Raw genomic sequence first — 25,252 nt, 5'->3', positions numbered from 1 at the left:
AAAATAAACAAGTTACCGATAAAAGTAATGGTATGAGATATTTCCACAAAAAAATCCAAAGTTTTGGAGCCCATATTTTCTTGTTAAGCATAAATTCGATATCCCCCACAAATCGATCGGCACCTTAATAAGCGGTGAAATAAAGATAAAAATTTGGTAAATATTTTTCTAAATCTTACCCGTAAAATGGTATGATTATAAAAATTCAGACCGAGTCTTAAAATAAAATCACAAGTCTGAGAGCCTGGGCTAGGCAATTTTTTAAAAATAAATCGAAAGCATATCGATAAACAATTTTTTTAAAAAAAATCCCATAATGGACAATTTACAACCATAATTATTTAAAATGACCAAATTTAAAAACCAAAGCCGGGAAGTAATTTTTGAAAATTTTGTATCTAAGATACAAGATTTGATATTTCAAATAGACAAAATAAAATTAATATAAAATAGTGCAATATATTTATTAAAAATTTTTTATGTAAATAATTTATGTAGAAAATGGACAAAACTTAATTGTATTTATATATATATTTTTTTAAGAAAACATTTATTTTATTGTTCAAATTTTACATAATCACAGTTAAAAATTATAATTTCTAAAAATTTCAATTTGAATTTTTTGGCGAAAATAAAGAAATTCTCTGGGTTCATTTGTAAAAAGCCGCATTATATTTCCCAGAATTTTTAAAAACTTAAATGTTGATGGCGAAAAATGCCCGTTCGTAGAGGTCACTACTAGAGTGAATATGAAGTTTTTAAAATTTTTATATTTGTTGATCTTTTTAATTTCTGCCTTTATTATTAAATTGATATTTATGTTTGAGGGGAATGACGAGACACATGTGTAATCCCATATAAGTGATTTATCGAGGGTCCAAGGTATAAAACAGAATATGTTTTTTAAACAATAAACAACGAAAGTTGGAAGGTTAAAAAATCATTGCTCCCGATAGTTTAACCCTATTTGGGTGCCCATAAGCTAATGCTACCAAGTCAGGAGATTTTCTTCATAACATTTTTAAAAGCTTTTACAGCATGGAGCATCTATGTCAACTGCCGGCACATCAAAGTTTATTGTTAATACGCAAATACCTTTATATACCTAAATTTTTGCACATTTTCGAATATCATCTTTTTTCAAAAACAACGAATTCATATCTATAATTCAGGATAAATTTAAAATATTTATAGAAAAAATTTTAAACATAAATTTAAACACATTCAATTGGTCACTTGCTCAGCTACCTTCTAAACTAGGCGGTTTAATTTTTTGCCACTCAATCTTTTATCCTTATCATCTAGATTAAATTCTATGATTTCTGGCTTCTATGACCTACCGATCGTTTATTAGATGACGCAATTAACAAATGGAAGGCAAATATACCCATTAACACTAACTTACCATCAATCATTACAAAAATTTTCACATTTTTAATCTCGAAATACCAAACAGATATATTAGTCAATCCACCTATAGATTGCATTCAACTCCTTCAATTATCTGACAGACTTGGTGGTCATGAATGGTTAGAATCACTCCCTAGTCGTAACCTTGGTAATCTCTTATCAGATGAACAACTGAGAGTAACCATTGGTTTACGTCTAGGTTGTGACATAGTATAGCCTTATGCTTGCATCAAATGCAAATCACATTTCGATTCAAAGGGTAGGCATGGCCTTAATTTTATATTTAGTCAAGGGCGACACCAACGCCACACAGTAGTAAACCATGTAATAAATAGAAGCCTAACAGCTGCCCACATTCCGAGCAATTTTGAACCAACAAAATTATCTCAAGTAGATGACTTAAGACCTGATGTAATCACTTATATGGGATTATACATGTTTCTTGTCATTTCCCTCAAACATAAATATCAATCTAATAATACAGGCAGAAATTAAAAAGACCAACAAATATAAAAGTTTTAAAAACTTCATATTCACTCCAGTAGTGACCTCTGCGAAGGGGCATTTTTCGCCATCAACATTTAGTAATTAAAAATTCTGGGAAATAAAATACGACTTTTTACAAATGAACCCAGAGAATTTCTTTATATTCGCCAAAAAATTCAAATTGAAATTTATATATATTTGTGAAAACAAAAACTATAAATTATAACAATGAAAACAATGGTAAAAAAATAATAATATTATGCTTGTAAAAAATATAAAGTGTAAATTAAATGATTATAATAAAAGGGAGTTAAATATAAATAACATTAAATATATTTGTCGGCTTAATATTATAGTGTATGTCTACTATTTGGCAAAGTGCTCCTTGGATAAATCAATCCCTTCAGTAGTTTATTCTTCCATATTACCAATAAAAATGTTAAAATATAATTTAGAATTAGAACACTATAATACTAAGCAGATGATTTGTAACAAAGTGTTGTTAAAGCTACTTTTAAAAGTAGCGCGCTATCGCTGCCGCTATTTTACAAAAAATGTAGTTCGCTATCGCTAGCGTTCAAAAAAGTAGCGCTACTTTTTAAGCTACTTTAGAATTCTTCTTAAATATTTTTTACATCATAATTTTTTTCATACATTTCAATAATTACTTTCATTAGAGATCTGCAAATCACGGTCCGATTCGTATCTGGCCCGCAAATTTAAGTTCGGGTTGAGCCTAATAATTATTAAATTGGGCCGGGTTGGGCTTAAATTTTTAAATATGATATCATTTAAAATTCCTGCAAGAAACAAGGCGCTATTGTAGAATATTTTTTACAATCAAAAAAAATTATTTTATTTTTAATGCGGGTCGGGCTTTTCGGGGCATATAAAAAATTTCGTCGGGACGGGCCGGGCAGAACAAATTTTTTTTAAAAAAATTTCGAGCAGGGCAAAACATAGACCCGATGCAGAATAACAATTTCCTTACTTTTACGTTTTAACCATGGATATTTTATTTTTATTTTTAAATTTAAATTTTTATTTCCAAAAAATTATTAATTATATATATATATAAATATAATTATTAAATTTTAATCAAATATTGTTTTTTACCTTTTACAAAAAAAATCAATCCCTTTCTACTTTTCTTTCAACTTCTTATTTTGCCCAAAACATCTTGCCAAGAAGTAATAATCAAAAATCGGAGAAAAAGCAACTGTCTATTTAATTTTGTTTTTATATATATATATATATCTACTATAAAATAAATATAAATTGATTAATAATATAATTGATCTAAAAATAGCAATTTTTAATATCAAAAATAATATTCATCACAAAAAGAATGACTTCGCAATTTAACATAAAAAGAATGATTCCACAATTTAACATAAAAAGAATGACTTGAAACACAAACTACGCACCTCATCTCGCACCGGCCTATTCCCATAACTATAGCCTTTCATCGTATTTTGATTAATTTGCCCGGTAACATTCTTATCGTTGTTCTTTAGGTCCTCGAGTCTTTCCTCTTGGTTCGACGACATAAATGCTTTCCTGTAAAAATCACGTCTTGGTTTGACTTTGGTTCTCTACTATTTGCATCCTCCTATTAAACATTTATCCAATTAACCCCGATATTATTAATTCTCCCTTTCGTTATTATTCTCGATCACTAAGGTATTGAGTTAATTCATCTTTGGTGTAGTTGTACCCTTAGATTTTCCTCGAATATATTAAGATAATTTTCCCACCATGCATCACCGATAAATTAATTCCCTTTATTCATACTCAAATCTTAATCTTCCAGGTTCCAAGCCTCTTTTCAATTGATCCCGATGCTGTATTCCCTCTCTTCCATCGGTGAATTTTATTCGATTTAATTTGTGTCCAATATTTTCCACTATCACCCCGATTTCCCATCTCCTTGTACCTACAAATATTCTGGCCCATAAGGTCTGTCCCACTATAAACTCAGGCGTCTCCCTTAGCTTCTCTTCCACCTCTTAAATCGGTTTCCGCTTTAACAAATCCAATAGTATTCTGGTTTGCCTCCCTAAAAACTTTTCTGCTGGAGATTGTTCTTCCCCCTTTCGACTGTTGTTATAATATGCTACGGCTATCCAAATTTCCCCACACCCATACTTTGATTTTCTTAAACAGTTCTTGACAACCGATACCATCCTTTCCGCCTGACCATTGGAGCTCAGATGATATGGTGGTGCTAAAATATGCCGTATACCGGTTTCCACGCAAAACACCTTAAACTGCTCACTGATAAAAGCTGGACCTCCGTCAGATACTATTGTTCACGCTACTCCGAACCTGGCCCATAGATTTTTCAATGTCTTCACTACCACTTGAGTCGTTAACCCCCCTTACTTCCTCGTACTCCACCCATTTTGAGGTCCACCACGAGTATATAAATCTTATTTTCAAAGTCAAATAAGTCAACGTTAATCCTCTCCCACGGCTGAATCGCCTTTGATTAAACACTCTTCTTGTCCTTATGGGGCATTTTGGCCCACGTATTGCACATCAAACAACTCCTATTGATATTTTCTATATCTATTCCCGGCAACCATACATATTCTCTGCCCCATTGTTTCATCTTCTCCACTCCTTGATGCCCTGCATGGATCATTATCAACACAGCATCCCTTAATTTGAGCTGCACTACACCTCTATTCCCTCGTACCACACATTCATCTACTATGGCCAAATCTTTTTCTATATATTTGTAAGTTTTGTCTTCATCTCGCCATGTCTTCCGCCCCTTTATGCATGCCTTGATACGTGTTTATTCGCGATCCTTTAATGTGGCCTTTTTGAGTTGTTCCCACGTTACCCGTCCTCCTTTAGATAGTCTTGCCATAGCCCTAATCAATCCATGCTCATCCACTTCCTCCATACCTTTCGACTTACTATCTTCGACATTCTTTCCCGTTCCACATCTAAAAAGAATATCCGGTAAATAATTCTCTCTTCCCTTCCGATATTTTAATTGTAAAAGCTGCCCACCAGTAATAGCCATCTCTGTAGTCTAGGCGATAACATTAGCTCTTTATTATCTAACTTAAAAAATGCACCAGTGGTTTGTGGTCCGTATATACCATGAATCTACGCCCTATTAAGTACTCCCGATATTTTGTCAATCCAAAAATAACGGCCAAAGTTTCTTGTTCGATAACCGAATATCTAGTTTCCGCCGCCCTAAGAATTCATGAGAAAAACAAAACAGGTCTCTCCAGGCCTTCTAGACAATGTAATAACGCTCCTCTACAACTTTATAGAAGTATCCACGGCCAAAATCACCTCCAAATAGTTATTAATGCATACTAGAATAGGTTCTCTCCCAATTTGACATTTTACTTCTTCAAACGCTTCTTCCTGTTTCCTTTCCCATTCAAATCGTTCTCCCCTTTTCAGTAATTTATACAATGGCACCGCTATCTGCGCAAAACCTTCCACAAACCGGTGATAATAATTTACCATCCGAAAAGCTTCCACTTTATTGTTCGGTCTCAACATACTGGTTATTCCGGCCATATTTATCCAGCGGTCTCACTTCTCTCCCATTAATCTCGTGTCCTAGATACACCACCTCCGATACTTCCAACACACTCTTCTCGGCACTCCCGCAATCCTTTACCTTTAACTCTTCGGAATACCTCCTCTAATCTCTGGGTATGCTGCTCAGGAGTCACCCCCGTTGCTAACACATCATCCATGTAGTAAAAAACTCTCTCTAGGCCTTGAAAAACGGCTGCCATAGTTTGCTGAAAAATAGGAGCTGATACACTAAGTCCAAAGAGCAATCTACAAAACGCAAACAATCCTTTCGGCGTACTAATTGTCAATAGACGCTGCACCTCTGGATTCACCCACAATTGTAAGTAGGCATTTGAAAAATCCACTTTTGAAAAATATATACTTCCACAATTCCCTTATTTACCCATTGATCCAATTCTAGTTCCACTTTTCTCCGCCACTCGAACGGTATTCGTCGCAATACACAAAATTTTGGCACAAAGCCCTCCTTCATTTTAATATCTACTTCATAATCTCTCAGACATCCTAAACCTTCATCAAAAATCTCTTGATAATTATCAACTAATTTACGCACTCCTTGCACTTTGATTATCCCTAATTCGATCTCTTTACTTCGCAATTCCGTGTCGTTACGCAGATCCGTTTTCTTCATTTTCACCTCAACTCCTCGAATACGCGCTTTTGCTTTCCCCTTTTGTTCTGACTTTTCGATCTCCATCGTCCATATCTCGGGCAACCCCCTTTCATTAAAAATTTCCATCGTCTTCTCCCCTACAGGTCTTCCCCATTTCTCCACCTAGAATTATTCTCCCCAATTTTTTACCTAAAACTATTCGCCCCAATTACCCTCCCGCATTTTTTTCCTAATATTTCCCCCCCCCCCCCGATTACTCCCCACCAAGTCCCCCCGATTACTCCCCGATGAGTCCTCCCGATTTCTCTTCCAAAAATATTCTCCCCTATTCCCCTTTTAGAATTCACTTCGCTTCTACCCTCATTTCCTAAGAACACTCTCTTCCCTTATCTCTACGATACTTCCTCGGTCTCTTCCCCCTCTATTCCTACTAAACGCCGCCCCGTATTCTGGTAATGATTCTACGCATTCCTCCGATATATCCCCATAAACAGTTTGTCTAGTTAGGGGTACAAACACACCCCACCATGCAAATACTCCCCAAATACTATACCACGGCCCAATTCGGGTGATCCAGTCCCACCTCATTATAGCTTCAACCTTCCGATTGATAATCCACAAATCTAATATCTCCACCAATCTCTTCGCTTCTATTTCAACTCTTCCCATCACAGATACTTATGATCCATCGAATTGCCGTATTCTCAATCCCCTATTTTCGATCATCTCATCATGCCAAATACTCAGATATTTATCGTATCCAATTACCGAAATAGCCACTCCCGTGTCAAATAACATTGGCACCATACTTCCATTAAAATTTATCATTACTTTCGGACAAGGGTCATGTACTATTTCCACTTGTATCATATTTATATATCCCATAATTTCTACTTTTTTCGGAGACCACCCTTTGCATGTCTCCTTGAACCTCAACGCCTTGACCCGCGTAATTTACTGTCATCATATAGTCACCAATTCCCACATTCTCTCACCACATGTCCTTTTTGACGACATCTGAAGCATTCCCTCTTTTGCTCTTCAGTTTGCTCCAAAATATGACCAACAATCCCTTTCATTTTCTCGCTCTCAATAGCCCGCACATTCGGGGCATTCTGAACCATTATTATTTGCGGAAAACCTCCTCTAGTGTTATAATTGTTCGAATTGCACTCCTCTTTATTGTGACCAAATCGTCCACACCCTGCACACCGCAATTTTTCTTGTTTTCCCTAACAGTACGGAGCTATATGTCCAAATTTCCCACATTCAAAACATTTAGTTTCCTGACAATCCCGGACCATATGTCCTTGTCTTCCACAATTATGACAATTTAAATTCATATTTCCTCTTCCACGAGAATCAAAACCTCGTCTCATTTCTATTCTTCTTTCTTGTGAATTCTCTCTTGGTCCCCTCTGAATTCCCCACCTTTGACTATCATAGGACTCTCGCCTTTCTGGCCTACGGACTAATTCATTTACCTCACTCTCCATCCATCTTTGAATTAACTCTTAAACTGGTAGCCACGTCACCTTTCCTATCACATCTTCCTCTCCATTATGTCCTTCTATTGTCAAAGTTTGTCCCTTTATTCTAACACTGCAACTTCTCTTCATCCTTCTTCCTCATATTAAACTACACATCCATACTATTAGTATAACTAACGCTCCAAATATATTGTATTGTATCTCACAGTATTTAACAAATTTATGCTTTTCATCCCGCCGTTATAAAAAATTTATGATTAATTTCAAAATAAAAATCTTGGTTATTTGCAATGTCAACAGATACGATATTATTAAGAGCGTAAACAATCCAATGATGCACATATACATCCACACTTTATAAGTCTAGATATGACAATTTGAGGAAATTTCGTGTAACAGATTTATAACTAATAAAATTTGGGCAGCACTTCCGTGTAACAGGTTTTCCGTGTAAACATGACAAGATAATAGCTTTATATCTGGTAAAATTTGGGCAGCACTCCCGTACGATAGGAACCTTTTTTAAAAAAAAATAATTTTCGGCAAAAACAGACAGCACTTACGTGTAATTTGGCTACTTGGTGTATTTTTGTAAAAAAACGTGCTCCACAATCCTTTAACATTTCCCTATCAATTAGCAACGTTATTCCGTATATACAACGCTTTTCCTACCAATTGGTTTTCCACGTTATTCCGTATATACAACGCTTTTCCTACTAATTAGTTCTCAACATTATTCCGTATATACAACGCTTTCCCTACTAATTAGTTTTCAACGTTTTCCCTACTAATTCGTTTTCAACGTTATTCAGTATATACAACGATTTTCCTACCAATTTGTTATCAACGTTATTCCGTATATACAACGCTTTCCCTACTAATTGGTTTTCAACGTTATTTTAAAAAAATTATTATCCCGTACACTACGTCTTGGCCACCACTTTTAAGTTTTAACCAAGGATAGTTTTATTTTTATTTTTAAATTTTTATTTATAAAAAATTATTAATTATATATGTATTTAATTATTAAATTTTAATCAAATATTGTTTTTTACCTTAATGAAGGGTTTACAAAAAAAATCAATCCCTTTCTACTTTTCTTTCAACTTCTTATTTTGCCCAAAACATCTTGCCAAGAAAAATAATCAAAAATCTGAGAAAAAATTGCAATTTTAAATATCAAAAATATTATTCTTCACAAGAAAAATGACTTCGCAATTTAACATAAAAAGAATCACTCCACATAATACATACTGTCATATCCAAGTCTAGAGCGAAGATCAGAAAATATTCAATAATATTATTATTTATTTCAAAAAAAGTAGGTGTCGTTTGATCTTGCTAGGGTCAGTCTAAAATTATAATAGTAAAAGCTAAAATAAAAATGATGTAAGGGATAAGTGGATAGCCATGTTTATCAACTGGCCAGGCTACCACCCTTTAACTTATTATCTATTTAGCCATTTTCTCTCAAAATTGGTTAAAATTGAAAGAAAAAATTTATAAATATATAAATAAATGAGTAGTTAATTTTAAACGTGTTTAACATCCAGATAATTATTCATAAAATATTATCATTAAATAGAAGAGTCTGATGATAAAATGAAATGTTAATATTAATTATTTATTGTAATTTTTAATATTCTTGTATAATATCTTATGGTCAGTTCAAATGAAACATACCATGTTTGGACTGGGACAGAAAATCAACTTTGACATAAATTCATTCAAAAATTATTATTGATACGGCATTACTTTTAAAAGTTTTCTCTACTAGCCGTGTTTGATGATAAAACCTTCCAGATTTATATATTTTGGGAATTCAGGAAAAGGAAATTCCATATTATCATTATTTTCCATGGAAATTAATTTATAGATATGATCTGCACAAAATTATCTTTTATATCAATCGTCCACATTTTAAATTATTTTGAAAACTAGATTCATAATGCAAATTTTTAAATATAAATTTTTACATTAAATAAAAAGATTATAATTTTAGAATTAATTATAAATATATTTTATCAATTTGGGCATTTATTACATAAAATTACTTCGCTACTTTCTAAATTAATGGCAAGCTACCGCTATTTTTTAAAAGTAACGCGTTAAAGCTACCATTACTAAAAAAAGTAGAAAAACACTGCAAGTGATGAAAATTATAATAATAATGAAAACACTAGTAAACGCATGAAACTTATTTTTTAATATAATAATTTTTCACGCTCGGCCATAAATTTGCATTATTCTAACTTTAATTTAAAAAAAAAAAAAGATGAAATTATGGGTATTATACGAGTTAACTGGCCCAATCTATGAAATTTGTAGCCCCAGGTCTGGGTGGCCATTTAGATTCTTTACTATACATAATTTAAAATTAAATGCGTTATTTTAAAAACAAATCAAGGATTTTTCTACCAGAAGCTATGATTGACGAATAAGTAGTTCCAATTGAATTAAACTTTTAATTTTAAAATAAGGGAAAGAGTAAATTAACAAAATTGAATGAAGATTGCCCAGCGATTTCTTATTATCCTGACATGGATTTTATTATAGCCATTATTGTAATGTCACTTTAAGGACCGCCGTATACGCTTGATTTGTTTTTTATATAAAATTTACTTTTAAATCCTCGTTGTAGTCTATATCTATATTATTCATTCATTTTCGGATGATAAAATGTAAAACAAAACCATAAAAAACAATAATATTAATTATGCAAATAATAATCCTGAAACTTATTAATTAAAATTTTTAATGATATAATAAGTTTTTTAATGACATAATTACATATTTATATAAAAATAACTAATTGCAAAATAAATGATCTATATCATTTTTAGGTTGAATAAGATAATAAAAAACAGTTTAAAAATAACTACCTTAGTTAAAGAAACTCTTAAAAAAGTTCAAAAAAGATAGAAAAGTATATTGGTGTCTTTGATACAATATAAAATTGTGATACTGCCTAGCTCTGGCTCTTAATCCATGTTAGGAATAAGCATATAATTTTAAAATTAGTTAATATAACATAATTAGTAATTACCATATATCCATGTAACTGTTATCGTTTCAAAAAGGCAAAAAATTATGACGGATAAGATGGCCAAGTACCAATCGACCAATTGAAATAGAAATATTCCGCCCTGTTAAAAAAAGCATTAAAATTTATTGCGAATGCTTAAGGGTTATTCTAATTTGCAATAAGATTTAAATTAAGCAGGTCCGGGGCTCAATAGTGGTATGATCTTAGAATTTTGTTTGCAAATATATAAGTTCAAATAATTCCTCAAATAATTTGATTTTAAAATTTTAAGCACTCGGTCTCATCAAGTAGAGTGAACCAGCAGATGACGATCACTCTAAAAATCTAACAGAATACATAAATATAATTTTATGCATCCATAGGTTACAATGAAGGCTTGATGTTAGGGGGGATAATAGAAACGCGTAAATCAATGATACACATATAGAAGAATCAATTCCATCTTGAACTTTGTAGATCAACACATGCTTGTGAAATTGTAAATTGTTAGAAAATATTTGAGTACATGTAATTGCTTCGAAATTGGAAGAGGTATTAATAATTCCTTCAAAATAATGAAACGATGAGATTTAGGAGGGCTGCTATATAATAAGCAAGTTAATATATGTATCACTGATATACACCAAGTTTTAGATGGTTTCGAGATATAGGGCCACGGGAGCTGTTATACATATGCTGCCCGAATTTCCAAAGATGAGACAGAATTGAGAATGGATTATGAATTGAAAGGCTATGAAGGTGTGGTTCACAAAAGGGGCAAAGATGTAACAAGTAATTTAAACTTTATACCGAAATTAAGGCCGTCAACCACAAGAGTCAATTATTTTTGACGAAACAATAAACAAGATAGAAAATTTTATCACTTGGGAGAAATGTAAAGCATTGATGGTTAGCCTTCTGCAGTGGTGGGAGAAAGGTATGAAAAAATTTCAACTATCCAAAAAGTTTAATTCGCTCTAAAGTAAGGAAGCTGTATCAGAATTATACGAGGCAAACTTGCCCAGTGAAATATATTTGGATAAATTGAAGTAGCAAATTAGGATGTTACGATAGATCATGTTTGTTTTGAACAGGGATGTGAACCCGGACCCTCGCATATTTGCTGGACCCAACTCCTAAACCATTTTAAAAGTGGAGGGTTCTATTAGGTGTCAAAAAAAATATTAATAAATTTTTAAAAATTATATCTAAAAAAAAATTTTTTTATTATTAAATCCATGAAAAATAAATTAAATTTTTTTGGTAGAATCATTTTTTTTCTCTTAGCATTTTCAAAATTTTCTGCTTGTTAATTTATATAAATTTTAGAATGTGAAATATTGTGAATATTATAGTGTAATAGTATTTTATTATAAATATTTAATATGCTTTATAATAGGAATACATTGCTTATCTTGTTTTATATCAATTTTAGAAAGTGAAACATTGGGAATTTTGTAGCAGGCGTGTAAACAATGGTGAGAAAATTCACCACTTGCCTGTTCTTGTAAATATCATTTTAAACAAATAAAATTACTTCTTACACACCCCTTTCTCCAAAAAATGTATACAATATATCATTGTAAGGAAGAATTTGAAGGAAAAATTAGTAAAAGTTAATAACTTTTTAAAAAAGACTAAAATTCAAAATTTTTTAAAAAAGTGAAAACCCAAAATTATTTTGCAATAATCAAATATAGCCAAAGGCCAGGGATCCAAACTAAACCTGAACCGAACCAACCGCTGAAAATCGGTGTATTTTATTGAACCTTAACCGAACCTAAACCGCTAAAAAATTTCTAGCCGAACCTGAACCAAACCTATAAAATGCCTCTGAACCGGTCCGAGCCTCATGATTTAATGCTTATAAAATAATGTGCAAGTTATTATTAGTATTGCAAAAATTTTAATTATATTCGAATTGTTTTAAAGATTATTATCAATCACATTTGATTGATAAGTGTCAGTCATAATTTTTATAAACTTTAATGTATTGCCATTTTACAACATTTTTTAAATATTTTAGGCTTATAAATTATAATGCCTAGAGAAAAATTAAATCCAATATATAAATTATTAACATATAGTATTATAAATGACACATCAAATTGTAATATTACTTATTGTCAAATAAATATGAAAGGCCATCATGGAGAAAATCTTGAGAGTCACATAAAAAGAAATCACCCTCTAGAATCGAATAAAATTAACAAAATATCACAACAAAAGCCTAATAAGATAAAAAAAAGTTTAAGATCATATTATTAAAATATGGCAAAACATAGCATTAAACTATGTTATAAGAGTGGATGATTCTATTGAAGGTAAATCAACGCCGGCTAATGTATCTTCATCTGAAGAGGATTTAGTATAAAGTCTTCTTTAAAAAAAGATAGTAACAAACAAAATCTGTTACAAGCAGAATATTAGAAATATAATTAATTTTTCTAAAGAACCTAGATTAAATATAAATATTTTAGACTAATGGAGAAATCAGAGTAATTGATACCCAGAATTATGTAAATTGTCTGATATCTAAATGGCAGTGCAGGCTACCCAGTTAGTGTGGAAAGATGTTTTTCAACAATTAAATTTATACTATCTCCTTATAGATGTAATTTGAGTGATAAATCTTAATATTATTGTGCGGCTTAATAAAAAAATTTTAAGTAAATAAAGTTAATATTGTTTATATTGAAATTAATCATTGATATTTAACTGTTATATTTATAAATTAAATATTATTTTATAATGTGTAATTAATAAAAATGAAGGTTTTATGTATGTGTTTTTTATTTTTATGATGAAATTAAAAAAAAATATTCTTCCCTATATATAATTCGAATGTAAGTTTGAATGCAAAAGTGTTCAAACCGGATTTTAGAGGTTCGAACCGAACCGATATTTTTATTTTTTATGAACCGAACTTGAACCCTTATTTTTATCCGAACCTGAACCGATATTCGTTTCGGTTTGGACCCCTGCCAAAGGCCCACAATAAGTGAACCTAAAGATCTTCAATAAAATATATGGGGAAAATCCCATCTAATAGTGACACCCCCCCCCCCCATCAAAATCCTGGATTAGTGTAGGTAATCATATTTTATTATAAATGATATCAAAGGGTAAGCGATTAAAACATTTTAAAATATAAATTAATTTTTAACTTGTAAATTATGTAACCCGTACACTTTTATAAAACTTTATTCATGAACCTAACCCCTTTTTGTCATAAGGTTCACATTCCTGGTTATAAAAACAGGATTACCTATGTCTTTTTATGAAGCAAAGAAATGTGAAGGAAATCAGCTTGATATTAAGAAGAAAAGCATTTGGATGGTTTAACTTAATATTTCTAGTGATAACACTATATTAACTAGATGAAGTATAAATATGAGAAAAGATGTATCGATATCATCATTAAACGAGATTTATTCGATGAAACTAGAGTCATAATTATTGACAATATCGAAAATCCATATAAGGATAAAGTTAAAAAAATATTTAAGTAGACTTAGTATTCAACCGGGTTTTTTTTAAATTAAGACCCAAAATTTAATCAAAATATTTGGAATTATGAACTTTGAAGAACATTATTAGAGGATGACAACCAAACTAGGTGACAATGAGTTGAAGAAATAAATGGAGATTATACCCCATATGATTGCATCTCGACGAACACTCCCCTTGTCAGAACCTTGTACAACCTATAACAGAACAAGAAATAATCATATGCCTCAAGCATATGAAAAACAACAAAGCTAGGGGTCCAGACGATATTCCAATAGAAAGCCTTAAAGCACTAGGAGATGATGGAATACATCTCCTCACAAATCTGTACAATAAAATACTTGGAAATGAAGAGGTCCCCCAAAAATGGAGGCAGAGCTATCTAGTTCCTATCTTCAAAAATAAAGGGGATCCACACAATTGTCAAAATTACAGGGGCATAAAACTAATGTCACACTGTCTAAAACTATACGAAAAAATAATAGAAAAAAGATTAAGAGATATAATCGAAATAGGAGAGACACAGTTTGGCTTTATGCCTGGAAGATCAACAACCGATGCTATCCATGCAATTAGGCAAATGAGTGAAAAATACAGGGAAAAGAACAAAAAGCTACACATGGTCTTTCTCGATCTAGAAAAGGCCTTTGATAGAATCCCAAGAAAACTTATCTGGTGGGCGCTACGCCACAAAAAAGTTCCCGAAAAATATATAAGAATAATAGAGGATATGTATATGGGACATACAACAATGGTCCGTAGCACAACAGGTACTTCAGCAGGCTTTACAATAGCCGAAGGAGTTCATCAAGGGTCGGCTCTCAGCCCACTTCTCTTCATTACAGTAATAGATGTATTAGCACAGTCTATACCTCAAACAGTCCCGTGGAATATGATATTTGCAAATGATATTGTGATACTTGCCGAATCCAAGGATGAAATGAAAGAAAGGTTAGTGAATTGGATAAATATCCTAGAAACGCACGGATTAAAAGTAAATAGAGAAAAGACGGAGTATATGGTGATAGGAGGAGATGAAACGGAGAGTATTGATATAAATGATTGGCAGATATCCGCAATTGAAAGCTGCAAATATTTGGGCTCCACTATACAAACAAACGGCACAATAGAAAAAGAGATAAAGAATAAGATTAATCAAGGGTGGTTAAAGTGGAGATCTTTATCTGGAGTGCTATTTGACAAAAGAATCCCACACAAATTAAAGGGAAAAATTTACAGTTCCATAGTACAACCAACTATTCTATATAGTTCGGAAACATGGCCAACCAAAGAATCAGACGAGAGAAGTCTACAAACTATGGAGATGAGAATGCTGAGGATGATTGCTGGGGTAACAAGAAAGGATAAGGTGCACAGTACAAGAATACTAAATAGTTTAAAGGTAGTGCCCATTAAGACTAAGTTAATGGTAAACAGACTTAGGTGGTATGGGCACACAATGAGAAGGCCTATGAACTACATAGGAAATAAAGTTGAAAGATTGGAAGTGATGGGCAAACGTAAAAGAGGAAGGCCAAAACTTCAATGGGGCCATAAAGTTAGAGCCAATATAAAGAAGTATAAAATAGATAAAAGAGATTGTACGAATAACATAAAGTGGAGAGAGATGTTGAAGGAGCTTACCACCAGAAAAGGTGAAAGCTAAAGAGAAAAAAAAAAATACCCCATATGCCCGGTATGCGCCAACCACAAATATCCATTTCACATTTTAAGCTGGATACTCCAGGAATATATTCAAATAAAAGAAAATTAAAAAAAAAATTTATTTTTTAAAGTGTAGCCGCCTGTACCTTTAATAAAAAAGGTAATCCTAGAACCATCATTATAATCGAAGCTATGAGGGTGAAACTGGCTCTCCTATTTCTGTACCTGATAGGAAGCATGTCGTAAATAGCCGAATATACCACTTCTAATTGCACGAACTGTTGAAATAATAAAGATATATAGAATTATGATCGTTTTGTTGAGTTTAAAAGATATATAGAATTATGATCGTTTTCATTTTAAATGTACTTTGGTGGGTCACTTGCTATCAAAAACAAATATAAATGGAATACTAAATAATTAGAATTCGATTCTAATCGAATAGAATAATTTACCATTGAAAATTATAGCAATTAAATATGAATAGTAAATTTTATTATTCATGTGAATACGAAATTATTTTATTTAAAAGATTTTAAATATAATTCACTATTTGATTCGTATTCGTTTTTGAATAGGCCTATTTGGAAGAGATTTATATACTTCAAATTATCCAGTAACTATATATTGTAAATAAATTATAAAAAAAATAGGGTAAAGTAAATGATTGGAAGAGAGCTAATATGAAATATAGATTATATTATTCAAAATGTTAAAAATTAAAAGATGATAAATATTATCGAGATATAAAAATGTACAACTATTTAACAAAATTTGCTAGCAATGAATGTTAAGGTCTTTAAAATATATTATTTAAATTTGTAAATAGTCAAATATTCTATTATGTTCTCGAATTTCAAAGCGGATACATTGTAATTCCGAGAGAAAACTATGCATAACTTTTATGGTGAGAAGTTAGGGGTAATCTTCTCGTACAATTCAATTGCTCACAATTGTAATATACATATTTTGTTGCTAGAATATTATTAGTTGGAGTGTTCTAAGCAACATTTTCGAAATTTAAACCATAGTAAGATCTATGGTAAGCTTGTTTAGGGCATATATTTAAATTTTGTTCTATTCATGAGTTTAAACATCCCTAAAATAGATTATCATCTCAATACGGGATATAGAATGAGATGGAACATTCTAATAATAAAATAACGACACGGTATCGTTTAATATTTTGGGGTATAAGAATGCAGCATTGTAATAATAAATATATACAAATTTTAAAAAATAAAGTCTCACAATTGTATCGATACCGATGGTTAGCAACATGGCGAAAAAGAGGACCGACCAAACATTCGAGAAAGGCAAGTGCAATAAGGCCTCGGGATACACGATAAAAGCTAACCCGACGCCTAAAGAACAAGTAAATATTATTAGTTAAATGAAAAATTAGGTATCATTCGTTTAAAACAGATCCTTAAATAAATATAAATCTAAATATTGTTCAATCTTTTTAAACCATTACGCCCCATGTATTCATTATTCCCTTTATTATATCTTTATTATCTTGAAATATAATTTATTTTTCATCTAATATATCTTAAAACTAAAACTCCATAAAATTAATGCCTATTTTCACCTGTAAAAAAAAATGTTTCCTACAAAAAAAGAAGAGATTTATTAAAATGATTTTTTCTTATATAATTTAGATACCTACCATGAGTAGCAACTTTTTCGATGGGAACACTGAGAATATGGGACATAAATCCAATTACAGAAAAAACGACTAACCCTGCAAAAACGCTCGTACCACAATTGACTACTGAAACGATGATGCTATCCCTGCGTTATTTGGGGGTAGGGGAATAATAAAATAAATTGACATGATATTTTTTTCTTAACCAGTCTAAAAAACTAAACAAACAAATCACCAATTTCAAATTAGCATATATTTTGTATTTCAATTGTATTCCTTCTTGATATGTAAATTAAGGTAATAAAATAATTATTTTAAAATTTAATTTTATGTTTGCTATACATAAAGACAATAATCTTATTTTTAAATTAAGGTAATATTTTAATTATTTTTTATTTAAAAAAAAGTGTATAATGTCACCTCAAACAATTATTTCGAAATTTATTATAACTAGCCATGGTTATAAGACCGCTCCAGCCTGGACCAAGCGAATAAAAGATTTGGGTAGCAGCTTCGTTCCAAATCTTTCATAATATGAAAATAAGGTATGATGGCAAACAAACAGAACAAGAGAAATCATTTTCACCAGAGTTATTGTAATATTAGTATTTAGGCTATGTCCTTAATATAAAAAAAATATAATCTCAAAAATTAAGGGAATTTTGAGAAAGAAATATATAAGCCATTTAATTGTAAAATTAAAATATCGGCCTAAATAATTTTATGTTTTAAGATTCTTAAAAGTTATATTTGAAAATTTAACCATTTTATTATTAAAATTTTGTAATTTGTGAAATTTTTGCGAGAAAATGACAAATGAATATGATCTCATGAAAAATATCATACAATACAGATCTGTGGTGTAATAGCGACTTAAAGTTTCGAAAATTTTGGGACATGTTTTTATCTCTCAAAACTCACGAAAGTTATGCAATTCTTAAAACTTTTGAGTAGTTTATTTATACTTAGGACACAGCCTTAAGAAGAATTGGTAAATTTAAAAAAAAACGAATATATTCAATTAAAAATTTTACAAGCAATTTCTTAAAATGTAATAATGCCAAATACTACTTAAAAATCAAAATATTTTTAATGTAATTTTTAAAAAAATGCATTTAATAATTTCATTGCCATATTATTAATAAAAATAATACGATTACTTTATCGATGTGTTTTATCATATTTTAAAATAAAAGGCAATTACTTTAACATTTTTGAGTTTACTCCAATCAGGCTTTAAGAAAAAAAGAACTCCCTTTAAAGCACCAGGTAAAAACATACTACGTATCAACAACACGGTAAGTATTAAGTAAGGAAAAGTGGCCGTGAAATAAACGATCTGAATTGAAATTTGTGTATAAATAAATAAATCGACCAATAATACATATATTTCAACTATATTTGAGGGTTAACAAAATATAATTTAAGTGAAGCTTAGAATTAAATCCTAATTAAAAACTGGCTAGCTAAAAGTTACTAAATTAAACTATAACTATGATGGACGTCTCATTTATTTTTGCAATTAAATATTCATATATTCTGTTTTAAACAGGGATGTGAACTCGAACCCTGGTATTTTGGCTGAACCCGAACCCGGACCCTTTTTAAAAGTGGAGGGTCCAAGGGTTCTAGGTGTCATAAAAAATTTTTAAAAATAAAAATATTTTTTTAAAAATAAAAATATTTTTTTAAAAATAAAAATATTTTTTTAAAAATAAAAATATTTTTTTAAAAAATAATATAAATTTTTTTAAATTTTACTAAATTTTTTTGTGGAATCATTTATTTTATCTTCGCGTTTTTCTTCCAATTTTCTTCCTGGACTTCCATTTTATTTAGAGATTGATATCATAAATTATTTTCCAGTGTAATAATATTTTATTATGTAAATTTATTAATATGCTATGTTAAAGAAATACGTTGATTATTTTAAAAGTGAATTATTTTGTAGTATAAGTAATAATATTTTAATTTAAATGATAATGCACAACACGTTGGTCCTCAATTTGTATGATGCTAGAACGATTATTAAGTGAAAGATTTCTAATAATTTTATAATAGGAGCATGTGAAGTCATTTTGTCGGAAGATGATTGGTGCCAAATAAAGGACCTTACTAGTGTATTGGTTCCTTTAAAAATAACAATATTAAAATTACAATCAGAAAAAATTATGTTTATTTGATTTTAAGGCATATGGATTAGATACCGATTAGATTTAGAAAAATTTACAGTCCTTTTTATACGAAATATTAAAAAACATGAAAATTCGAGAGCAACAATATTTGCAAAATAGTGTTGTCTACGCTTCTATATATTTAGACCCTCGATATCAAGTTTTATTGAGTATTGAGCAAAAACAAATGGCTAAAGACCATCTTAAGGATTTATGGCATAAGCAAAACTCCATTCAATATATTGGAGGCTACGACAATACCTATTGGTTGTAGTGATAATAATAATAATGATAGCAACATTGATGATCTTGAAATTTTACTTTTAGATAGAGAAAAAAAAATCAAATTATCATCAGATAGAAAGGAGGATCAAAAAATGCCTATTGCATCTTTAATAGTAAAGTTCTCAGAAGTTAAGAGAATAAACAAGGATATAAATATTTTAAAATTCTGGGAAGAAAATTATTCAATATATTCAGAATTATATATATTATCTAGAATCTTCATGGCTGTACCAGCAACACAAGTAGAAAAATTTTATAAAGATAACTATCTATTTTAGATAAGGGTAGAACGTGAATTTTCATTTAGAAATATATATTTTCTACTTTACGTGGAAATCTCAATGTCATTTAAAATATAAATTATTTCATTTCTAAATTTATCATTTTAAATTATGAATATGTATATATTGAAGTATAATAATAAATGAATATGTATATATTGAAGTATAATAATAAATGAATTTTAAAAAAATATAATTTTGAGTCATTATTTTTATGTTTTCTGAACCCGGGCCCCGAACCCTGGACCCGGGTCATATCAAATTTTATTCCTGTACCCGAACCCGGACCTTTTTTTTGTCGAAGGGTTCACATCTCTGGTTTTAAATAAGATCGATAATAATCTGTTATTTTTTTAATATAAATAAATATCAATATATTCTATTTTAAATAAGAGCGATAATAATCTATTATCCTTTTTTTACATATAAATATTATTTTTTTCTCCCCTCAATGTCATTAATATTTCTTTTTATTATTTTGTGAAAATTATTCGAAAATAGAAAATTAATAAATATTAATATTATTATTCGCACCATAAAAAAGGGTAATTTATATTATTAAATAAGATCCTGTACTACTAAGAACCAGTAGTAGTAAAATAGTGTTGTTAAATAGTCGAGTTCCCCTGACTGCGACTCCGAGTCGAGTTTTGAGTCGATTAGTCAACTCATTTTTACGACTCAAGTTATCAACTTGAGTCGTGAACTCAACAGGTTAACTTAAATTTTATGAAACTCGATTACTTTATATTATTAGGGTTGTTAATTGTTTGGTTGTGTAATACCCAGACCTAGAGCTTAGCTCTAAAAATCGACTAAATCAATTATAAGCATAACCCCTAAGCATAACAGGGGTTCAGACCCATATATTCGAAGTTATTTCTTATTGAACTAAATAATATAATGATAATTAAAGTTATCAATTGATAAATTAAAAGACCTATTGAATAGGCAAAAAGCCAAGCGCTACTTCTTGAAGCTATTAGTAGGGGGGGGGGGGGGGGTAAAAATATTTGATATAGTACTCATATAACTGATCATGAAAGACCTTGTTTAATTATATCACCCCGCAAGATATGCCTAGCATTAATTAATATTTATTGTTTATATTATATTATGAAATTAAATATGCTTATTATATTATGAAAATGGATTTATTTATTTCATGTTTTTTAATAAAAAAAATGATATGCTGCTATTGTTTGTAATATTATTTTTGTTACAATTTATTAGTGATTTTCATGCCGAAAATTTTAAGCAAAAAATATTTTTTGAACATATTTTGATTTGATAAAAATTTTAAATCTTTTTTTCAGGAAATCTTTTGTGAACTTTATTATAAATAAACAATCTTTTAGATGAAATCTTTTATAATTTTTTTAAAAATCATTTTTGTAAAATTATCTATTTTTTTTAAGCATATTAAGAGTGGCAGTTTTTTCTAAATAATTATTTTAAAAATATTTATAAACATTTTTTTGTTAATTTATATGATCTTTTTAAGGGTTATATTTTAATGTGATAATTGTCATATTCGTTATTTTCTACCATTTTTGAAATTTTTTGACATAAAAGGGTAAAAATATAATTTATAATTGTAAAGATGTTACATTATAAATTCAAGGGAGATGTTCCTTGGAAAAATGACAATTATCATAATCAGTATTTTCAAACATATTAGATTTTTTTTAACGCTAATGGGCAAAAATATTAATTTTTAACATCATCTAAAAGGGACAATTGTCATGATCGTTATTTTTAAAGTTTTTTGAATTGACCCAAATGGGCAAAAATAAGTTTTGCTAACATGTTAAATTAAAATTTAATGAAGTTATGTAGACAAGTGACAATTGTCATAATCATTATTTTTTAAATTTTTTTGACGTTAATGGGCAAAAATAAGTAATACTAAAACGTTAAATTAAAAATTTAGAAAAGATTGACAATTATCATAATCGTTAATTTTAAAGTTTTCCAATATTTTTTTAAAAAATCATTCAAAAAAGATAAAATTTTATTGGAATAATTCAGAAAATTGCCAATTTACACAATCTTCTTTCTCTAACTTTTTTATTTTTTGGAGAAATGTGTTGGTACCATTGGCGAAACAAAAAAAACAAATAGCAATTTCATATTCATATCGTTGTCCCTTTTATCCTGCTTAAAATTTGATAATATGCAAAGTGATTACTAAAGAGGGTTGTAACTCATGTGAAATTCTAAACATGTAGGATATGGATTCATAATCTTATTCCTTTAATTTTAATTCTACAACTATTAAAATGTGTAACCCTTCATTCAGTTATTAAAAATATTTGTATACTAATACTGAGTCTGAATTCAGGCTAAGATTTTTATTAAAAGAACTTACAAACCATATAAATATTATTTATCAAAATGATACAATCAAAATTCTATAAATATAATAAGTTTAAATTTTATAAACATATGGTAATATAGTTTACAATTTAAATTTTTGCCCAATTGCTCCAAACAAATTAAAAAAACTTTAAAAATAACGATTATGACAATTGTCACTTATCTATAGTACATCTTTATGAAATTTTAATTTAACATGTTTACAATCTATATTTTTACCAATTTGCGTCAAAAAAATTCATAAAACTTTAAAAACAACGATTATAATAATTGTCACTTATCTATGGTACATCTTCACTAAATTTTTAATTTAACATGCTAGCAAAACTTATTTTTGTCTATTTGCGTTAAAAAAAATTTAAAATAACGATTATGACAATAGTCACTTATCTAGGGTACATCTTTATGAAATTTTAATTTAGCATGTTTACAATCTTTATTTTTACCCATTTGTGTCAAAAAAATTCAAAAAACTCTATAAATAACAATTATGATAATTGTCACTTATCTATGGTATATCTTCATTAAATTTTAAATTTAACATGTTAAAAACTTATTTTTGCCTATTTGCGTCAAAAAAATTCAAAAAATTTTAAAAATAACGATTATGACAATTGTCACTTATCTATAGTACATCTTTATGAAATTGTAATTTAACATGTTTACAATTTATATTTTTACCCATTTGCGTCAAAAAAATTCATAAAACTTTAAAAACAACGATTATGATAATTGTCACTTAGCTATGGTACATCTTCACTAAATTTTTAATTTAACATGTTAGCAATACTTAATTTTGCCCATTTGCATCAAAAAAATTTAAAAATAACGATTAAGACAATTGTAAGTTATCTAGGTATATCTTTATGAAATTTTAATCTAGCATGTTTACAATCTATATTTTTACCCATATTTGTGTCAAAAAAAATTCAAAAAACTCTATAAATAACAATTATGATAATTGTCACTTATCAATGGAATATCTTCACTAAATTTTGAATATAACATGTTAAAAACTTATTTTTGCCCATTTGCGTCAAAAAAATTCAAAAACTTTAAAATATACGATTATGAAAATTGTCACTTATCTATGGCACATCTTCACTAATTTTTAATTTAGCATGTTAGCAGTACTTATTTTTGCCCATTTGTGTCAAAAAAATTCAAAAATCTATAAATAACAATTATGATAATTGTCACATATCTATGGTATATCTTTATTGAATTTAAGATGTTAAAAACTTATTTTTGCCCATTTGCGTCAAAAAAATTCAAAAAACTTTAAAAACAACGATTATGACAATTGTCACTTATCTATGGTACATCTTCACTAAATTTCTAATTTAACATGTTATGAATACTTATTTTTGCCCATTTGCGTCAAAAAACTTTAAAAATAACGATTATGATAATTATCACTTATCTATGGTACATCTTCATTAAATTTTTAATTTAACATGTTAGCAATACTTATTTTTGCCCATTTGGTAATTATTGAGCAGTGTTGCTAAACAGCTCGATTTGGGCCGATTTTTAAAAATGGTCCGATTAAGATCTTAGACAAAATAATATTATCTAAGCCCTATATAACCAGTCATTTAAAACAGCGGTTAATATTTTACCATTATAAAGAAAATAGTTAGATAATAACAATTTTGGTAAGCCAACAAATTAACCGTAATCTTTACGATCTTAAATCAAGATTTCATGATATTTCTTAACATACAGGTGCTATCTTTCTTTGGGACTGGTTCAGCAAAAATTACGGATGCTCCAAATGTAGAAAACATAATTTATTCTTTCTGGACTATTTATATCAATGTTTTCCCAACCATTATTTATAATGGTTCAGTATTTAAAAAATTAAAATGGTTACGTTCTGGTTACGGTTCTTAAGAATAAATTTATAAGGGTTTGGTTCGGTTCAGCTAATTATAAAGGTTTATAAAGGTTCATTCCGGTTAAAATTTTTTTTTTATTGAAGCAACACTATCATATAATGATTTTAATTATAAATTTATTAAAAATTTTGCCATCACTAATTTATTTTTTATTAAAAACATATATAAATTATATATAAAAAAAATATATGATTCAAAATAACTCATTTTTAAATATATTATTTGAAGGTATATATAAGTAATATATTTTCTAATATAAATGGATTCATATTTGTTCGTTGAGGCGATAACACAAATTTTAGCCCCGAAAAGGCCCTTTCTACAGAAACTTGGGTTGCTGGAACTGCCAGTGCTATAAGAGCAAGTTTATACAATTCTGGATATTCAAATTTTTTCGATTCCCAAAATATAAAAACCAGGGTTGTGCATTTGACCGGTCAAATAAATTCGGTTAATTGACCGATATTTGACCGGTCAAATATGGTCAAATTCAAATAAATGTTTTTTACAACAATATTAACTTTATTTTGCATTTATATAATATTACAATAAATCTATGTATAATAATAAATATCATAATATTTTTAATTCATTCTATAGTCAATGTTTCACCCTCCGTGGCAGAGTATTGTTCCGATTCATATTCAATATCATTATTTTCTTAAATAATTTTAATCAATCTTAAATTATGATACACTCTTACTAATTTTCCTGCTGTAGAAGCCTTTAATCTATTTCTGTTTTTCGTGTGAATATTGCCCCAAACCGACCAATTTCTTTCAGAAGAAGAAGTCGAACTAGGAAATGTT

The 25,252-nt window shown here is 29.3% G+C and overlaps 1 protein-coding gene across 2 annotated transcripts in view; it reads right to left on the bottom strand.

Annotated features, from left to right (window-relative positions):
- The window catches only part of LOC135922016 (sodium- and chloride-dependent glycine transporter 1-like), a 54,171-nt gene that overhangs the window by 3,212 nt on the left and 25,707 nt on the right, over positions 1-25,252 (bottom strand). For both annotated transcript variants that reach the window (XM_065456422.1, XM_065456421.1), the window contains exons 5-11: positions 18,628-18,762; positions 17,844-17,947; positions 17,445-17,569; positions 17,027-17,139; positions 15,922-16,053; positions 10,622-10,721; positions 17-123 (exon numbers count right to left, since the gene is read on the bottom strand). In XM_065456422.1, coding sequence (XP_065312494.1) covers positions 17-123; positions 10,622-10,721; positions 15,922-16,053; positions 17,027-17,139; positions 17,445-17,569; positions 17,844-17,947; positions 18,628-18,762 — 816 coding nt within the window. The remainder of the gene's footprint in view (positions 1-16; positions 124-10,621; positions 10,722-15,921; positions 16,054-17,026; positions 17,140-17,444; positions 17,570-17,843; positions 17,948-18,627; positions 18,763-25,252) is intronic.

This window comes from Gordionus sp. m RMFG-2023, chromosome 1 (genome assembly GCF_954871325.1).
Source record: "Gordionus sp. m RMFG-2023 chromosome 1, tfGorSpeb1-WG-v2, whole genome shotgun sequence".
Lineage (NCBI taxonomy): Eukaryota > Metazoa > Nematomorpha > Gordioida > Chordodea > Parachordodidae > Gordionus > Gordionus sp. m RMFG-2023.
The sequence above is the reverse complement of the archived record's forward strand: the minus strand, read 5'-3'. Positions and strand labels throughout refer to the sequence as shown.